Source organism: Cucurbita pepo, chromosome 8, assembly GCF_057944985.1.
Source record: "Cucurbita pepo subsp. pepo isolate OVF chromosome 8, ASM5794498v1, whole genome shotgun sequence".
In the NCBI taxonomy this organism is placed as follows: domain Eukaryota; kingdom Viridiplantae; phylum Streptophyta; class Magnoliopsida; order Cucurbitales; family Cucurbitaceae; genus Cucurbita; species Cucurbita pepo.
Window position 1 is genome coordinate 11,842,889 of NC_141805.1, and position 18,571 is coordinate 11,861,459.

An 18,571-nucleotide genomic window follows, 5' to 3' on the forward strand; every position below is an offset into this window, starting at 1 on the left:
CTAACACATATTGTCCACTTTGGCCCGTTACAAATAGTCGTCAGCCTCACAATTTTAAAATGTGTTCAATCGGGAGAGATTTTTACACACTGAAATGCTCTATTCCGCTATCCAACCGATATGAGATGTCCCAATCGAATTAAAAGTTCGAACTTTCATAAATGTATTTGAGAAACGTTAATCAACGTGTGAAAACTTAAAATCTGAAGTGCAGCACATATCTAAAAAGAGTATTAAACGAGCTCGTTTAGACTAGTTCATCGCTCGCTAATATTTTTTTTTGAAAGAATAATAATAATATTAATAAGAATCTCACATACAAGTCCAAGAAACTTGTGCAGAAATTGAAGAAAAAGGGTCATATTGTGTTCTCAAGCTCCTAAATTTCAAACATTCAAGAAATTCCAAGACTACTTTACAAAGTGATGGTTACTCCTCTGGCACCATTGATATAAGGCGGGGAAGTTCCTTCTTCCACATTCGCCGCCGCATTCCCGTGCCTTCTGGGATCGAATTTCTCGCCGTCGCCCCACAGGGCATAAGCTTCCTCGCCGTGGACGGCGTCGTCTCCGATCATGAGTTCCTCGTCCGGCATCCGCAACGGCATAAACAGCCGAATGAAGAGGAGAATAATGGTGGTGGAGACGATGTTCCATCCGATTATGAACATGGCTCCGGCCAGCTGCTTCAGAAACTGAACGCCGCCGTTTTTGCCGTAAAAGGCACCCCGGCTGTCGGGGATCGGTAGGTATAGTTCGCATAGAGTGGGCTCTGCTAAAAGGCCCGTTAGAAGCCCGCCCATCATTCCCGCTACCGCGTGCGTGTGAAATACGCCAAGCGTGTCGTCAGCCTGAAATACAAATCATTGACAAAATTAAAATTAAAATTATCTTTATTTATTATTCATATTAACTTAATTTATTTTTCTTTAAATATTTAATAAATCAATTATTATTTTTTAATTATATCCAATACAAAATTTAAAATTTAAAATAATTAACAATAAATTTATATGGAAAATAAGTTTAAAAGATAAAAAAACTAACCTTTTGCAAGAAACTCAACTTTTTATGGAGAATCATCATAGATACCCATGGAATACTCCCTCCCATAACTCCCATTATAATAGCTGCCCACGTCTGCACAACTCCTGTTTTAAAATTATTTGCTATAAATATTAATAACCTAATTTTAAAAAAATAATATTAATATCATACAAATATCAAAATTTTAATTACATCGAAATATAAAAATTATTAATCGTGTCAGAACTTTAACATATAAAATTAAAAAATTTAAGAATCTACAAAATTTATAATTGGACGAAAATTTGAATTAATTTAATTATACTCGTCTTTTAACATACTAAATAAAATTTAATTTCATCTATAAAAACAAACTCAATGAAATTTTATTTTATTTTTCTAGTGAAATAATTAATATTTAACATTATTATTTGATAGTCAAATTATAAATTTCAATAGCCCATACTAGTGAAGTATATTTACCGGAATTTAAAATGGTAGAAATTAATTTTAACGAATTTGGTAATTTAAGTAGTAAAATAAAATTTACCTGCGCCGGGGGTAACGCAAGCCAAGCCAGTCATCATACCCTGAATGGCTCCAATCACCGATGGCTTCCCGAAGTAGAACACATCCAAGATGGTCCACACCAGCAGGCTCGTCGCTGCACTCACGTTCGTATTCAGCACCGCAATCGACGCCACCACGTTCGCTGAGTGCGGTGCGCCGCCGTTAAATCCCGACCACCCCATCCACAACATCCCAGCTCCGGCCAACATCAGCAACACATTATTCGGCGGAAACCTCTCTCTGTCGCTTTTAATCCTCGGCCCAACCTAACCAAAATCAACAAAAATTAAAAACCCCCAATTCAAAAAGAACCAAAATCGGTTCAGTTCGCGTAATTTTACCCAATAAGCGGCGGTTAAGCCAGAAATTCCAGAAGAAAGATGAATAACAAAGCCGCCGGAGTAATCAATCACGCCCCATTGGAAGAGGAACCCTCCGCCCCAGATCGTGTAGGCGCCGACGGTGTAGGAGAAAATTACCCAAAGAGGAACAAACGCCATCCAGGCTTTGATGTTCATTCTCGCAAGAACAGAGCCTGCAAGTAAAATCACAGTAATCGCAGCAAAGGTGAACTGGAAATACACCAGAGAAGCCATCGGAATATTCGGCTCAATTCTCGGCGTTACCCTTCCGTCGTGGCTTACATGGCCACTTTCAGGGATATTGGCTCGGTCAATTAGGTAACTTTGCTCCAGAGCTGGAATCCCTTTACCCCACAGAGGAATCAGCTGATCGCCGAAGGCCATTCGGTAGCCGACCAGAACCCAACAGATTAGAACGGCGGCGAAGGCGTAAAGCGCCATAAACGCAGAATTCACGGCCCATTTCTTTTTAACGATGCTTGCGTAGAGAATTACAAGGCCGGGCATGCTCTGAAGTCCGACCAAAGTGGAGGCTGTGATCTGCCAAGAGTTGTCGCCGGTGTTCAGCCACGGCGGAGTTCCGGTGGCCATGTCTACCGGCGGGGCGGTGTTGTTCATCAATAAAGAGAATTTGTTTGACCGATCTTGAAGGAATTGGGTTGAGGGACGGAGGAGTTGAATGTTTTTCAGCGGAGTCGCTTAAAGAAGGTTGACTGTGAAAAACGGTGAGTTGCTTTCATTTAGTTTGACCATACGGCTCCTCTCTCTTCCTCATTTCGTGTTCCGTTTGCTTTCTTTGAAATTTAAAAATAAAAATAATAAATAAATGAAAAAAAATATTTCAACTTTCCACATCCTTAGGAACTTTTTTTTTTAGTTATTTAAAATTTATCAACTAATTTTTAATATATTTATTAAAGTTGGTTTAAATTGATAATAATTTAAAATATAAAAAATAACATATTTTCTAAATTTATAAATAAAAAAGCTAATTACACTAATTTTTGTTAAACAAATTTAAAATAAACTAAAAATTAAATTAATTTTTATTTTTATTGAAAGTACAAAATTAAAATCTAAATTAGATTAAATCAAAAAAACTATTTTTAAATTTAAATTTGAGGAATTGGATTTTAGATACCTACCGATGGTTCATTTTTTTTTTTCTAGAAGGCTAGACTCTACGAAGACCTTGTTCAATAAAAAATCTTCGTTAATATGAAACAAAAAGAAGGTAAAACTCTAAATGTGAACAGAGACAAGGATAGAGATGAGAATAAATTCTTTGCCCCACCTCGTTTTCTGTTCACACTAAGATATTATTTTTGTCGATGAGGTTCACTAACTTTATCTACGATTTATCTTTAAAAAATAATTATTTAAATAAATATTTTTAATTAGTAATTAAGCCTCTAATTCAAAAGTTATCAACAAATGGCCCAGACTACTGGAAGGATTCCTTTGGATAATAGAGTATTCCTGTGATCGGTTTAGTCCGTATTTTCTTTTATGGTTCATATTTTGGATTAGGTTCATCTAATCGGATGAATTGAGTTGAGTTGTAGACATGAAAGTGTAAGAACTCAACAGGATCCCTTCGAATCAAATAAAGACTAAGTTGAAAATCTTTATCCGAGAAACATAAATGAAAAAGTATCTTGTCTCCATCCTCATCCCATTTCTTCGATGGAAATATTTTTAAAATTTAAGCCCGTCAATTATAATTAGAAAAATATAATCTTTCTTTTAAAAAATTAAAAATATTTAATAAGAATGATTCAATTTGATTGGTATGTTTACAAATTAAAATTAAAATAAGTAAAATACAATTATTATTCTTATATCACGACTCGTCAATTTATCAAATATTTAATGAAAATGTGACGATGGGTTTAAAATAAAATCAATGGATTTTAATTAAAATAAGTTTATGTTTAAATTAAATTTTAAACATTTATGGAGAATTATTAAATAAAATGGCCCAATCAATCCCATCTATAGAATTTATTGCCATTATAAATTTCAATCTTTAATTTTTAATTAAAATATATAAATCAAAATTTTAAATTTATGATTTAAAATTGAGAGAGTATTTTGTGTATTGCTTTCGACTATGAGTTTATTTGCTTTAATTAATTAATTATTCAAAATTTCAATTATGCCCATAAATATTCAAGATGGAAATAATATTTACGGAGTAATTTAAAAAAATTAAAACAAATATTTATACAATATTTAAAAACAGGATAAAAGAAGGGTAAAATGGTAACTACCTGCCCGCGTCTATGGAGCTAGAAGAAATGGCGCCAATGGACAAGGAACGGTAAGACCTTGCCGAAATCTCTTCAGTAATTCTCGAGTTACATTTGGAGTAAGTTTGGGAACAAGCCCAATCGTCGACCGCCGGAACTGGATCGTCGCCGTGAAGGAACCTCGTGACCTGTCTCATGGTTGGCCGAGCTTCTGGTCTCTGGTGAGTACAAAGAAGCCCTAACTGCAGTACCATCTCCATTTCTTCAACCTCATAAACCAAATTCAACTTCGGATCAGCCGCATACAGGATCTGTCCCGTTTCATAGCATTCCATCACCCATTCCACCAGTATGAACTGATCCGATTCCAGAGGCTTTCTTCCACATGCCACTTCCAGAAGCAAAACTCCATAGCCAAACACATCGGTGTTTTTCGAAGCCCTCCCGGTGCGTACCAACTCCGGCGCTATGTAGCCAATCGTACCGACGACGCCGGTCGTGTGCGATTCTTCGGCGTGGTCGTATTGCCTGGCGAGACCGAAATCGCTCAATCGAGCATTCATGTCGGCGTCTATTAGAACATTGCTTGGCTTCACATCTCGGTGGATCACTACCTGCTCCCACTCTTCGTGAAGGTACAATAATCCTGCTGCAATTCCTTTGAGAATGTTGAATCTCTGTTTCCAATTCAATCTGTTGTTGTTTTTTGGATGATATAGAAGTGAATAGAGGCTTCCATTTGGTATATAATCGTAAACTACGAGTAGATCGTTCTTTTTCTTGCACCATCCTTGGAGATTCACCAAGTTTTTGTGTCTTAGTCGTCCTAAGCTTTCGATTTCTGCTGCGAATTCTTTCATTCCTTGGCGCGAGTTTCCTCTAACTCTCTTCACAGCAATCTCAATTCCAGTTGAACGTAACTGACCTTTGTATACTGAGCCAAACCCCCCAATTCCAATTAGCTCGCTGCTTTTGAATCCTTTTGTTGCTGTGTAAAGATCTCTGTAGTTGAATCTATGAGGACAGTCTCGTTCCCAATCCTCAAGCCTCTCAGTTTGCCACATTCTTCTAAACCAGAAAGCTAAGAAAAAGATTCCTAGAATGGCCACCACAGAAAAAACTGCTATGAGTACCTTGAAGTGGGAATTGGATGGCGGAGGAACAAGATCTTGCTCTTTTGGAGGGTTGGGAAGGAGAGAGTAATTCAACGACGGCGCTGGTCCATTCACTGCAAAACTCCATCCCAAAATGTAATGAGAGCTTGTTTGGTCTCCTGTCGAAGCCGAGAAGCCAACAAACATTTGTTCCTTTAGAACATCTTTCAGGTCAATCCGATGGAAAAGGAGTTGATCTGTTGGTTTCTTTTGCTGTTTTGTGAAGGGAGCTACGGTGACGTTCACAAATTTGCCATCATACTCAATCCAAGCAATGATAGGATCTCCAGAATCCATTTGCAGTTCCTTTTCATTAGCATCGCCATAGTCGGAATAAGAAGCAGGTTTGGATGCAACTGATGAAACGCTATTGATATCGATCCCAACATGATTGCCTTTGGTGTTCTTGCCTTCCTCATGCCCATTTACAGTGTCAAATTCAACAGCAAATATATGGTTTGAAGTGTTACCATGGTTAGTAGAGTTGAACAATCCAAGGAAGTGTTTACTATCTGCACCTTCAAAATTGGTTGATGGAGCTAAGACGAAGGCCAGACCGTAGCCACCTTGTCCGGGGCTCGATGGATTGATTGCAAAAACAACAGTTGTGTTGAAGGATGAAACATTTGCAGATGGGTCAGAATTTTTATCAAACATCTGGAATGGAGTCGGATAGAATGCATGCCCTATAACGTTATGTGATCGATTGGTGAGCCTCAACGCACCAGATGGATTCAGAACAATCGCTCCATCAAGAGCAAGTTTCGAGTCGTTAAATCCATGGTAGGTAAATGAAAACTCCACAGAAGGAGCAGCCAAAGAAAGGAGCACAGAAAGAAGAGCCAAAGGAGCTGCAAAGGCTATAGCCATGTGACTATGTAAGAAAACAAAGTGCTCCAAAGAAGAAAACATGGGTCAGCTTTAAACAAACAGAAGATCTGGAATTGGTCAATTTTGTGGAAAAACTCAGATTGCCTATGAGATTGACTTGGGAATAATGAATGGTAGGGGAAGGTCTCAAAGTTTGGGAGAGTCAGTGACTTGAAGCTTTGGAGTAAAGCAAAGTCATTGTGGTTTAGGAACGAGAGATTAAATGGTTTGATGGGGAAAGTTTGACAATTCAAAGGTTGAAGATGGAAAGAAATAACTCTTTCATGTGGAGATTGACAAAGCTGATGCCAAGGCCACTCATTCTGTTTAATTTTCCAACTAAGTTGACAGAAAGGCAATGGATAAGACTCGTTCAAGCCATGAAGGGGCCGCTACAGATAAACCCAGTTAAGTTGCGTAGTAATGAATCTCTCCTAAATTCTCTTTAGAAGATTCAGACCGTTACTTTTCAGAACTTCGTTATTTGCTGCTCCTCACCTACTTTCTCTTCATAGTTAATGGTTAATTGACTATGAAGACTGGAATTATTTACATTACCTTTGAAGCCCTGATTTTGGATGATTTTCTTTTAGTTCAACTATAGTTTATGAAATCTTAGGTAGCCTACCGCTAGTAGATATTGTCCTTTTTGGACTGTTCCTTTCAAGCTTCCCCTCAAGTTTTTAAAACCGTCTTTTCTAGTGCTTTGTTTCTTTCTTCAACCGATGTAGGATCTCAAATGGCAATGAAAACCTAATTAGTACATGATATCATAGTAAGATATCAGGCAGTGTGCCAGCGAGGAGGCTGGGCCCGGAAGGGAGGTGGATTTGCGGAGTCCCACATCGATTGAAGAACGGAATGAGTGTCAGCGAGGACACTGGACCTCGAAAGGGAATGAATTGTGATATCCCACATTGATTGGAAAGGAGAACAAAACACTCTTTAGAAGGGTGAGAAGACCTTTTACTAGTAGACGCGTTTTAAAAACGTTGACGGGTTGGAAAGCCTAAAGAGAACAATATCTGCTAGCGGTAGACTTAGTACCTTTTGTCTTTTTAAATTTTTAATTGTGCCTGGAATGGAAAGTTTTTATTTATTATTATTTTTGCGTAGCACTCAATAGGGAGCCATCAAATACACCACCGACACTTAACACGTGGAATGAGTGCATAAGGATGTTGTGCTCAGCTCGGATATAGTTCTAACAGGTAACATAACAGGTGAGATAATTTGAACTTTTGGTTTATTAGTGAAGGCTATATGTGTTAGTATTTTTTGTTCTTGTTTTCTAAGATAGAAAGGAGTTCTTGCTATTAATATCGACACAAAATGATAGATTGTGTAATTATACCCAGCAAGAATTTTGGCTTATTCATTTTAGTTGTTACATGTATTGTTTTCAAATAATTTAATAATTGTGTCTCACTTTGATTAAAATATATAATTAGACTTTATTTGTTATCCATTATGATATTTTATTTTATTTGTAACTTTTAATAATTAGTAAAAAAAAAATTTACCACATGTTTATCATATTATAAGTAAGTTTTATCATGCATTGAATTATGAATATCTTGAAAATAAAAGTGTCTAATAGATATTAAAATTTTAGTTATAAGAAGGAAAAAAAAAACAATTAAAGAACATAAAGAGTAAATATTGAAAAAATATCTTAAAAATAAATAGGGTAGATCACAAGGGAAGACAAAAATGGCTCTTTATTTCTTCCCAACGTCGTGGGCCCAAGAAAATTTGGATCTTTTAGTACGAAATTAAGGAATCATGTGACAGAAATTAAATTTAGGTGGGGGATATTTCTACAAATTCTTCCCATCAATTTAACTTTAAAAATTTTAAATATATATACATTAAAAAAATGAAAATTAGAGAGAAAAAAACCATTAATCAAAACATAATTTAATAGATAAGTTGTGAAATACCGATCTCAAAATTAATGGTTAAATCTTAGTTCTCGAAAAAAACTCGAACCATCTGCAACTTTGAATTTTCATAGAGTTTTTTTTTTTTCTCTCTTAAAATACTTCGACCTCATTTTTAAGGTCAATATATATATAAATAAAAGTATAAGGTTGGAAGCTTTCTAAAGAAATAATGATATCGTGGTGATTATGATGCGACTCGTTCTCAAAGTCATTATTTTTAGTCCGGGTATGAATCAATTTTTTCTATTAAATTTTACTAATTCTGAATTTATTTTCCAAATTATATATATATTAGAAAGAAAAAAAAAAGACTTTGAGAACTAGTACCCTAGTATAAGTAATTTAATAAGACTGTTAATACGTTTCCAAAGTCATTTATCTATTGCTCGAAGCTAATTGGATATTGTTTTATAGACTATGATATCACATTAAATAAATATAAATTCTTTCTTAAAATTAATAAATTATAAAAAGACAAATTCCAGGCTGTGCGTTATGTTTCAACTAGGTTGCCACGTGTCGCTTAAATATCCAACTGCCCTTTCAACCTTTGAAATCCAACGGTCCAGATAAAAAACAGACAAATTTTGGGTGCGGGATACAACGTAAAACGTGGAAGCTGCTGCTTGGTTAGAACTTTCAATGTTGTCTTAGCCCATTTGGTTTTACGTGGGCCCGATTAAGCCCGCTTCTCAGTGGGCCCAATTCAGTGTTCTATTCATTTGATCCATAATTCAAGCAGCCCACATCCTGGCCCAATTTCTCTTAAATTTGAGAGAGCGGAAAATAATAGTGACAGATAATTGGAGAATTAATTAATTAATTAAATAAATCCTTTCAAATTGAAAATATTTTAAATGATACCAATAATATAGAAGAATTAATTAATTAATTAACATGTTTAAAATTAGCAAATTAACACAGATAAAATAGTTTAAAAAATGATTCTCCTAATCAAAGAGTAAAATGTGGTAATAAATTTTATTAATTTAATGATAAGGAATATTAATTAGTCATTAATAAAAAAAAATAACCATGGTTGAATTACATAATTATTTCATTAATTAATCATCTTTAAAATTGTTGAAAAATATGATGAGGCCGACATAGGCACTAGACTCCAGAGGTTTTAGGCCCATAACACATAGCCCATGGGCATGAGGCCGATTTGCCTGCCGCTGGGCCCAACAAAATGTGGTTCATATTAAAATTAAATTAAAAATTAAAAAAATAATGGAAATTGTGAGCCAGTTAATGGTGTCGTTTTTTGGTGTGCTGTCGCAATTTTTCTTTTTATTATTCTCGCCAAAATGTTGCAAATTGAAGGCTGGAAATTAATTTCATAATGAATTTAAATTTAATTTCATCATTTTCGTCATTAAAAAAACGAAAAAGGGATGTTTTTATTACTTTTCTTCGTGAATTATATTGTCACGTGTCCTTTGTCCTTATTATTATATTTTTTTTTCATGACCGCAGAAAATAACACATTTTTTGGATCTACAGTATCACCCTTTTATAACCGAAACTCGAACTATTCAATGGTTTTAAACTATTCAATCATTATCTAAATATTTTGTAACGATGATCTTACTTCGATTTTTAATTGACTTTTAAGAATCTTACTTAACTTGATCCTTCATGAAATTGATAGCTGAGAACTTGAACCGCTCTTCCACTTAAGCATAACTCTTAGATTGCAAACTTATTTAAAGCATAATGAACCAGGGCGACCCATGTACAAGTCAACTATGTGAGCTATGGTCAATCCATATATGAGGCTCGTGTGTGTCACCCTAATTGGGTCTTACCCAACCCATGAGTCAATCAATCCTAACCCATGAGTCGGCTACAAGTCAACCACAATGGGCTTCAGTCTCCTCTTCCTCATTTTCGGGATCCAATCTCTATAATTTTAAGACTCGACCCAATTAACTATATTCAACTTGACTACGCGTAATTCACAAATTAAAATGCAAAATTTGAGATCCCAATAGGGGGCCCTCCCAAATGCATGAGAAATTTGCTACCCTTCAAATTGGGCGTGCAATCTTTCATCTTTTATGAATTTATTCTCCAATGTGCAACCATCTACCAAGTTGCCCATTTGCTGAATAGTTTGGGGTGCTATATTATTCAATACGACGTCGCATTTATGAGCCTTGGCCCGCTTATGAATTTTCCTCTCTTTTCTTACCTCTTTATAGCTTAGTTTTCAATATTACGAAAGAGAGCATGTGGCTATTTTTTCAAAAGAAAAAAACAAAGGGTCGGTCAAGTCGAGTCGGTAGGTTTTTTCGTAATATTTTAAATTATCTTGAACGTTTATTTTGTAAAATAATATATAAAACTTGATATCAATTCAAATATAACTCATTAAATAATATATTATTTTATTAATAAAAAATAATAAAATATTAACTTGAACATACGATAATTATTTAATAAATGAAAATTTAAAAGTGGTTTGTGCAAGTTTTGTTAAAAAAAAAATAAAAAAAAAAAATAATAAAACAACTACGGAAGTAGAAGGAGAGGGGAGGGTATTTTGGTAATTCCGCCCGATCAGGTTACTTTTAGGCTTTATATATATAATAGGTATCCACACACATGATAATTCATCTGTGAGCCAATCGGAGAGACCGAACGATCGATCGCTGAGAGGCTGAGCTAATAAATCAAACGTCGATCAGCCGCCGTTCTCCGCCGTTGGCGGCTGGCAACTGATACTTTCTATTTATTTTTTTAAAATTTCTTTTACGTATTTTTGTTTCCCGTCGAATCGTGAAAAGCTCTCTTAGCTGGAGATGCTACCGAAGCCCTCTGTATCGTCTGTTCTAATAGACCAAATCAACGGCTCCGATTCAATCTCCGTCTCAATCCATTGCCATAAGGAGGCTCAGAAGTGGTTTCCGGTGCAGGAATCCGTAGCCCTTTACCATACGCACGCTGTGGGGCCCAACCAGACCTGCTCCGCCGTGGTCCGAGAAATCGCCGCCCCCGTCTCCACCGTCTGGTCAGTGGTCCGGCGGTTCGACAACCCTCAGGCTTACAAACACTTCGTCAAGAGCTGCCACGTCGTTGTAGGCGACGGCAACGTCGGAACCCTAAGGGAGATCCACGTCATCTCCGGCCTTCCCGCCGGCTGCAGTACAGAACGTCTCGAGATTCTCGACGACGAACACCACATCCTCAGTTTCAGCATGATAGGCGGCGACCACCGCCTCGCCAACTATAGATCCGTCACAACACTCCATCCTTCGCCGGCCGACGGCGGAAATAAAACCATCGTCGTGGAGTCCTACGCCGTCGATACGCCGCCGGGAAATACCAAAGAAGAAACAACAGTGTTCGTCGATACGATTCTCCGTTGCAATCTTCAGTCGTTGGCTAAACTCGCCGAGAATTTGCATAAACGCAATAATCAATCTCCGCCATAACTTAACTTCATCAATTACAACCTTCTCTATTTTCCTCTGTTCTCTGTTTCTTCAATTTTTGGCTTAATCGTCTAGAAATTCTCATTGGCTACCAAAATCCTTTTTCTGTGGACAATTAATATTTAAAATTTTATTTTCTTATTTCCATTTTAAACATTTCGTTTCATTTCAATAAATATACAGCAATTAAATTATTTATCAATAAATAAATAAATGAATAAATATATATATATTGGGCAATTAGAAGGTTCTAGAAAGAGGAGGTGAAATTGTTAAGGGCAGTGGAGACAGGGCCTTTATTTATTTATTTATTTTTATTTTTAACATTTCTATTACTATTATTAATAAGTTTGTGTATGTTAACATTTCTCAATATAATTAAATTTATAATAAATATGGTAAATATTTTTTTAAAATTAATTATTGCATAAATAGACGATCATAATACTAACTTTAACATAGAAATGGAAATGAAATTTTTTTTTGTGAACGGACAAAATTATCAACGAAGAATCCCGACTCCAATTCTTTAAAATGGAAAAGGGGATCAGGACGGGAATGAAAAATTCTCACGTGAACGGAGAGGAAGAGCGTATCTCCGACCCCACCCCGTCCCATTGTCATCACTAAGATTATTATGAATAATGTGAAATTTTTGGGCACGTGAAATGCCCGGCATTTAGCGATCAGAAGTCTGTGTCAGAACGACGTCGTTATTCAAGATACAGACAGCCTCAATAGCCTCCAAATCCGATGCAACAACTCACACCGCTCATACCTGATGACTGAGATTACCCTTTTTCCTTTATTTTATTTTATTTTTATTTTCACCGATTTTAAATAATATATTTATTATTATTATTATTAAGAATTGCTTCACAGACGTTCCATGACAACTGGAAACTAGTGGGAAAAGGGGAAAAAAAAATTTAAAATCATTAAATATTTATACAAAAATAATAATAATAATAATGTTTCTGCCATTATTTTGGAAGCAGCTGAATACATTAGAAAGGCAAAAGTTGATGCAAAAATAGAAATTGCCTTTCGTCACTAAATCCTTATTTTGATTAGAGGTTTAATTGGAAAAAATAAAATTTTATTTTATTTTAAAATATAATTTTCTTTTTTATTTTGCCACTAATAAATTTTAAGAATGACGAGGAGAAGAGTTACTATTATGGAGGTCTGTGATTCGTAACACAAAGAGTAAAAAAAATGCATTAACATTTATATATACCAATGTGAGCATAGATCAACTATACGTGTGATAATGAATTTTTTTTAATGTCCCACTTAAATGGGTTTATAATGAGGGTGGGAGTGAAAAGAAAGGTGCAAGTTGGTTAATGTGGGAGTGTTTTAAAAGGCAAGTTGTGGAGGGGGAGGGGATTGAAAGGGACAGGGTTTTGATTTGGGAGCCAAGTTGAAGAAGTTGGGAAGTGCAAGTGGGAAGCAAGTAAGAGAAGAGGAGCTGCTTTTAATGTCTACATCTACTCTGCAGTCTTGTCTGCTTTTCGATGCCTTCACGCCTACCCTATTTTCATTTTTCCCCATTTGCCCTCCTCCCCTCCTCTTTCATTTCCTTCCGCTTTTGGGCCTCCTTCGCCCTGCAGGCCCAATTTTTTTTTTTTTTTTTTTTTTTTTCTATAACTTATTTCAATAAATTGATTTAAATAATTACTTAAATTAAAAATCTAAATTTCCCGTTAAAAAAGAAACATTTAGTTAGAATACATAATAGGTCAAAATAGGCAATATATAATAATAGTACCAGAGTCAGTCATGGTGTGCTAGCAGTGGGCTAGATAAAACATAAACTTTAAGACTAGCTTACCGTGTTTTGACTCAATGCAAATGCTGACTTATCACTCGTGCTTTATCTAACGAGCACGTTGGTTATTATTTCTTTTTAAAATTTGATAAAACGAGAAGATTCTAAAATTTATTTGACTATATAATTATATTGAATCCAGCTGTTTTGGAACTTTATGATAAAATCACTTGTTATTTGCTTATTTTCAAGTCTTTTTCTTTGAGAGTCACTAGAGATGTACGACCCAAGATGTTGGATTGAGACATTTTCCTTATATACAATTAAAAGTTATAAATTTTTTTAATCAAAACAAGATAATAAGCAATAATTAAACCATCTATTTATTTATTTTTAAAACTTTAATTTAAAAAATAGTTGTAAAATTAAAATAAACTATGCTTGTATTTATTTTTAATTAACATATACTACGAGTGAATTTCAGCTCGATTTACTTGAAGATAGTCATGAATTATTGACTATGATTGATTTTTTTTTTTTCCCTTAATTCATAATTTTATGGAGTCTAAATTCATATTATTCTTGATCCGGAAGAAGATTGAGAAAGATAATGCCGATTAGGGTTTTTGCAGCGGAATATGATTGGGTTGAGCTCTATTCTATGGCGAATCGCAGCCAGAAATCAGGGACGAATGACCGGACTCCGGTGATGATTCACGAAAACAGTAACTACAACATCGCCGGAACTATTTCGCCCTTCAAATCGCCATTTTCCGGCGCCGGAACACAGGGTAAGGAGAGGGGCTAATCCCAATATCCTAACTAGGTAAGCCGTTTTTACTTGAGTAATTGCTTTTGAATTAAGCTTTCTATAAACGAAAAAGATGATCGAAGACAGAAACTCACAATTATACTGAAGATTCGCATTATACTCGTTTAACATCGACAATATACATACACCTACATTGAGAATCAATATGAATAAAAGAATAATTCGAGTACTAATTGACCAAAAAAATAAAAGAATACATATCTTCTGAGCTTGATCTTGTTTGTTGGTAATCTATATCTTGCTGATACAGCTCTATTCATTTGCTGGTTGATCTTTGGCGCCATCATCACCAGAAGTAGAAGCCGCCTTAATTTCCTCCAGTTGCTGGAGAATTTGCGGTACGTCGGGCCGAGCTGCTGGCGAGGGATCGACACAATGCAGGGCTAGTTTCAAAGTGTTTAGCAGTTCATCGCCAATATTGGGTGTGTCTTTCATCAGCTCCAAATCAAACACTTCATTTGTCCACTCCTCCTTCACTTTTGAGGCCACCCACTGAGGTAAATCCATTCCATCCATGGCTTCTCCAGGTGATTTTCCTGTCAAGAGTTCCAATATTATGACTCCTAGGCTGTAAACATCTGTCTTTGCTGTCGGTTTCTTGGTTTTTGTTAGTTCTGGTGCATTGTAGCCCTGTGTTCCTGCAGTGGCAATCACATTTGTGGCTGCAGCTGAAGTCATGAGCTTAGGAAGCCCGAAATCCGCTATACGAGCATTGGTTTGATCATCCAACAAAATGTTGCTGGATGTGAGGTTTCCATGAATTAGATTCTCCTCTGTGTGGAGATAGTTTAAGCCTTGCGTAATTCCGATCACTATCTTCATCCTCGTTGCCCAATCGACTGTCGTTTCCGGCCCGCGAGCTGCATAAAAAGTTAACAAAAGTAAGTATATTAGTTACAAGTGTAGCTTAACTAGATTAGTAACCTCTTTTATGCTCCGTAGCTTTGAGTATCCGCCCTTTGTTTGAGCTACGACATCGAAAGATTTTGTGGTTGTAACTTTGTACTGCTAAGCCTTACCATGAAGAAAGGAAGAGAGGCTTCCTCTAGGCATGTATTCAAAGACAAGAAGCTTCTCTCCTTTGGGGCCCAAGTAGTATGCTGTAAGAGCAAGTAGATTCGGGTGTCGAATTTTTCCGAGTCCCGCAACTTCGGTTTCGAATTCCTTCTGCCCTTTTGTTGTCTTTTCCCTTAATCTTTTCACTGCTACTTCATTACCATCTTCTAATGTTGCTTTGTATGCTGTTCCATATGTGCTCTTGCCCATAATCTCCGCAGTTGCACACAGAAGATCATCGGCAGTGAAAACAAATGGCCCATCAAAATGAACTAGTTTTCCGCCAGCTTCACTCGCCCCGACTTCAGTACTACCTTTCTCGATGCTCCTCACGGCAGCTTGTTTGGCTGTTACGTTGTCATTCTTTTTGGAAGCAGCTCTTTTTGACAACAAACAACAGAGCAAAATCGAGCAAAGAACAAGTAGAAGCACCAACAGCGCTCCGGCCGCTATCAGAATTATGTCCTTTACACTTAGTTTGTGGCGGCGATGCGGTTTCAGGACATCGGTTGATGGGTTTGTAATATTCTGTGGGGAGGATGCAGGTAGACATGGAGTTGAAGAACTAAAGCCACAGAGTTTAAGGTTCCCAACAAAAGAGCTCGCATTGAACTTATTAGACAGGGGAATTGGGACAGGACCAGAGAGATTGTTGTAGGAGACATTGAAAGATGTTAGATTCAACAAATTAGTCAATGATGGTGGAATCTGTCCCATGAAGTTATTTTCTGAGAAATCAAGATGTTTAATAGCAGAAATGTTCCCTAAACTTGCAGGAATCTCCCCATTAAAACGATTCTTCCCAAGCTTAATCACTGAGAGATTCTGCAATCTATCAATATCTCTAGGAATCTGGCTTTCAAGGCGATTGTTTTCAACATTCAATGACTCAAGAGAGGACAGATTGGTGAAACTTGAAGGGAAGCCACCATTGATGGCGTTCTTCGACAAATCCAACCGGCGAAGCCTCTTCAGCCTGCCGATTTCGACTGGTATAGCCCCAGAGATGTTATTTTCACTGAAAGAAATCTCTTGAAGCCATTCCAATTTGGTCAAAGAAGGTGGAATTGTTCCAGATATAACATTATGATCAAGCGTTAAAACCCCAAGTGGACAAGTTCTGTTTCCAGACCCACCCCAAGAATCTGGGACAATCCCAGAAACATTATTGTGCTGAAGGGCAAGAATTACAAGAGAAAACGACTGCGTAAAACTTCGAGGTATGGGTCCCGACAACGAATTGTAGCTCAGATTAACTCTAATCAATTTGGTTGAATTTGCAAGACTAGAAGGAATTTCTCCAGTGAGGAAATTGTTGCTCAAATCAAGAGTTTGAAGAAGGGGAAGATTACCAATTGTAGGAGGAATAGACCCTGAAAATCTGTTGTTGAAAAGATAAATTCCTCTGAGATTCGGAAGGTACCCGAGCGACCGAGGAATGGTGCCGGAGATCGCATTATCATGAAGGCTGAGCTTCCGAAGTTCCCGGAGCTGCCCAATCCTATCGGAAATCCTTCCGGCGAGTTCCTTCCATGGAAGCTGTATGGCAATGACTTGTCCCTTCACACACTTGATTCCTGCCCACTGTCCGGAGCAAGCTCCATTACTGCCATTCCAGCTATGTAAGGCTCCTTTCACATCAATAAGTTCATGCTTTATAGCTTGAAGAGCTTGAAAATCTCCTTGTGTAACAGCCACTCCATCCCACATCTGGCCGGTGACAGATTGAAGAGAAAAAGCCAAAAGATGAGCCAAAAACAGAGCATTGAGGTACGAATAACCATTTCTCCATTGTTGGATCTTCCATTTTCTGTTCTTATTGGATGATTTAGAGCACCAAACAGCTATTTTTGGTGCAAGAATCTGCATGAACTGAAATGGGTATGAAGAAAACAAAAAGATAAAAGAAGGATTGGATTCTTCTTCTTCTTGCTCTGGTTATTCTAGGGTTTCTGAAAGTTGGGAGATATGTTTTATAGGAGAAGACGAAGAAGAAACAAAAAGGATAATGAAAAATAACGGCAAAATGATATGAGCTGAGAGACAGAGTTGGAGTTGGACTGATAGCATGTGAGAATCTGAAATTTTATTATAATTTAGGGCGGAGAAAGGGTTTATTAGCGTAAGCCCTACATAATGGGGTCTCGAGTCTTCGTTCTTTTATGTTAACGGCTACATTTTTTCTTCAGTTATTCGGGCTACGTGACATTTATTTTTTTCCCTTTGCTTCTGTAACGCTTTGTCGCTCCTCCAACGGCTATATTTGATTGGGTCAAGCATAGTTGGTGGATAATGTATAATGGGAATTATGAACGTACGTCGTGCCACTTTGGATTGGAATTTTCTACTTTTAAATATTACTAATAATAATACAATAATGATAAAATAATTCATGTGTATGTGTATTTGGAATTTTGATAGGCCAAAGCGGACAATATTTACTAATGGTGGGTTTGGACTCTTACAAATGGTTTCAGAGCTAGATATTGGGCGGTGTGCCAACGAGGACATTGGACACTCAAGAGAGTAGATTGTGAGACGATATCTATGGGTCGCATGGATTTAAAAATTTATTAAATTGAAGCTAAATTAAATAGATTTTAATCTTACGTTTAATTACTACAATTTTATCTTATTATTAATAGATAATAATTAAAATTTTCAAATATTCACTGTTTATGGCACAAAATTAAATAAGTAATAAAATCTACCAAAACCTACAAATTCCAAAAAGAAAAAAGAGGAAAAAAAAGGAGACAAGAAAGTAAAAGCTTTCTACTTTAATTTTGTTTTTCCTCATAAAATTGAAATTCTTTTGTAGAAATTGATACTTTCCCAAAATAAATAAAAACCACTTCTACTCCACTGATCATTGCAAATTAGATTATCAAATGGTTGGAATTTGTGTAATGAATTGAACCATTAAGCACACCAATTAGCCCTACATCGTAACCATGGGTCAATGGTTAATTGGTTAAGGCAACCAACGTCTAGTTATTCTTGTATGGCCATTCATTTACAAATCAAACTAAGCTAATTGGATAGGTTTTAATTTGGTTATTTGGCCATGTACAAATCCTCAACTCTTGTTTCAACAATCTTTTTCTTCAACTACATAATTCTAGACAGGAAAATGCACCTAACATCTACGTGACAACAACGATGTAATGTTTTTTTGGTGGAGAAGAATGCGGTATGTATCACAAGAGAAACATACATATTAATGTAGTGTTGGTCACACATACCAGATATTCCAGTTAGTGAGAGAATTTAAAAAGTGCTTGAAATAA

General features: G+C 36.3%; 3 protein-coding genes, 1 long non-coding RNA gene and 1 pseudogene across 4 annotated transcripts; 2 read left to right on the forward strand and 3 right to left on the reverse strand.

The window, feature by feature from the left end:
- Window positions 1-300: 300 nt before the first annotated feature.
- AMT2 (ammonium transporter 2) lies at window positions 301-2,732 on the reverse strand. The gene is made up of 4 exons (XM_023683299.2): window positions 1,937-2,732; window positions 1,576-1,861; window positions 1,047-1,150; window positions 301-850 (listed from the first exon to the last, which is right to left on the reverse strand). The coding sequence occupies exons 1-4, from the start codon at window positions 2,573-2,575 to the stop codon at window positions 416-418; spliced, it is 1,464 nt and encodes a 487-aa protein (XP_023539067.1). The 5' UTR covers window positions 2,576-2,732; the 3' UTR covers window positions 301-415.
- Window positions 2,733-4,126: 1,394 nt separating this feature from the next.
- Window positions 4,127-6,436, reverse strand: LOC111800942 (lectin-domain containing receptor kinase VI.3-like). Its single transcript, XM_023684872.2, has one exon. It carries the CDS (start codon window positions 6,273-6,275, stop codon window positions 4,227-4,229), a length of 2,049 nt encoding a protein of 682 aa, XP_023540640.1. The 5' UTR covers window positions 6,276-6,436; the 3' UTR covers window positions 4,127-4,226.
- A 4,341-nt stretch (window positions 6,437-10,777) lies between these two features.
- LOC111800685 (abscisic acid receptor PYL4 pseudogene) lies at window positions 10,778-11,764 on the forward strand (annotated as a pseudogene).
- Window positions 11,765-13,868: 2,104 nt separating this feature from the next.
- LOC147791557 (uncharacterized) lies at window positions 13,869-17,621 on the forward strand. Its single transcript, XR_015422229.1, has 5 exons — window positions 13,869-14,219; window positions 14,476-14,722; window positions 14,838-15,106; window positions 15,503-16,903; window positions 16,976-17,621. It is a non-coding gene; the product is annotated as an uncharacterized LOC147791557 (long non-coding RNA).
- Window positions 14,291-17,150, reverse strand: LOC111800509 (probably inactive leucine-rich repeat receptor-like protein kinase IMK2). The gene is made up of 2 exons (XM_023684235.2): window positions 15,245-17,150; window positions 14,291-15,085 (listed from the first exon to the last, which is right to left on the reverse strand). The coding sequence occupies exons 1-2, from the start codon at window positions 17,148-17,150 to the stop codon at window positions 14,478-14,480; spliced, it is 2,514 nt and encodes an 837-aa protein (XP_023540003.1). The 3' UTR covers window positions 14,291-14,477.
- Window positions 17,622-18,571: the final 950 nt, after the last annotated feature.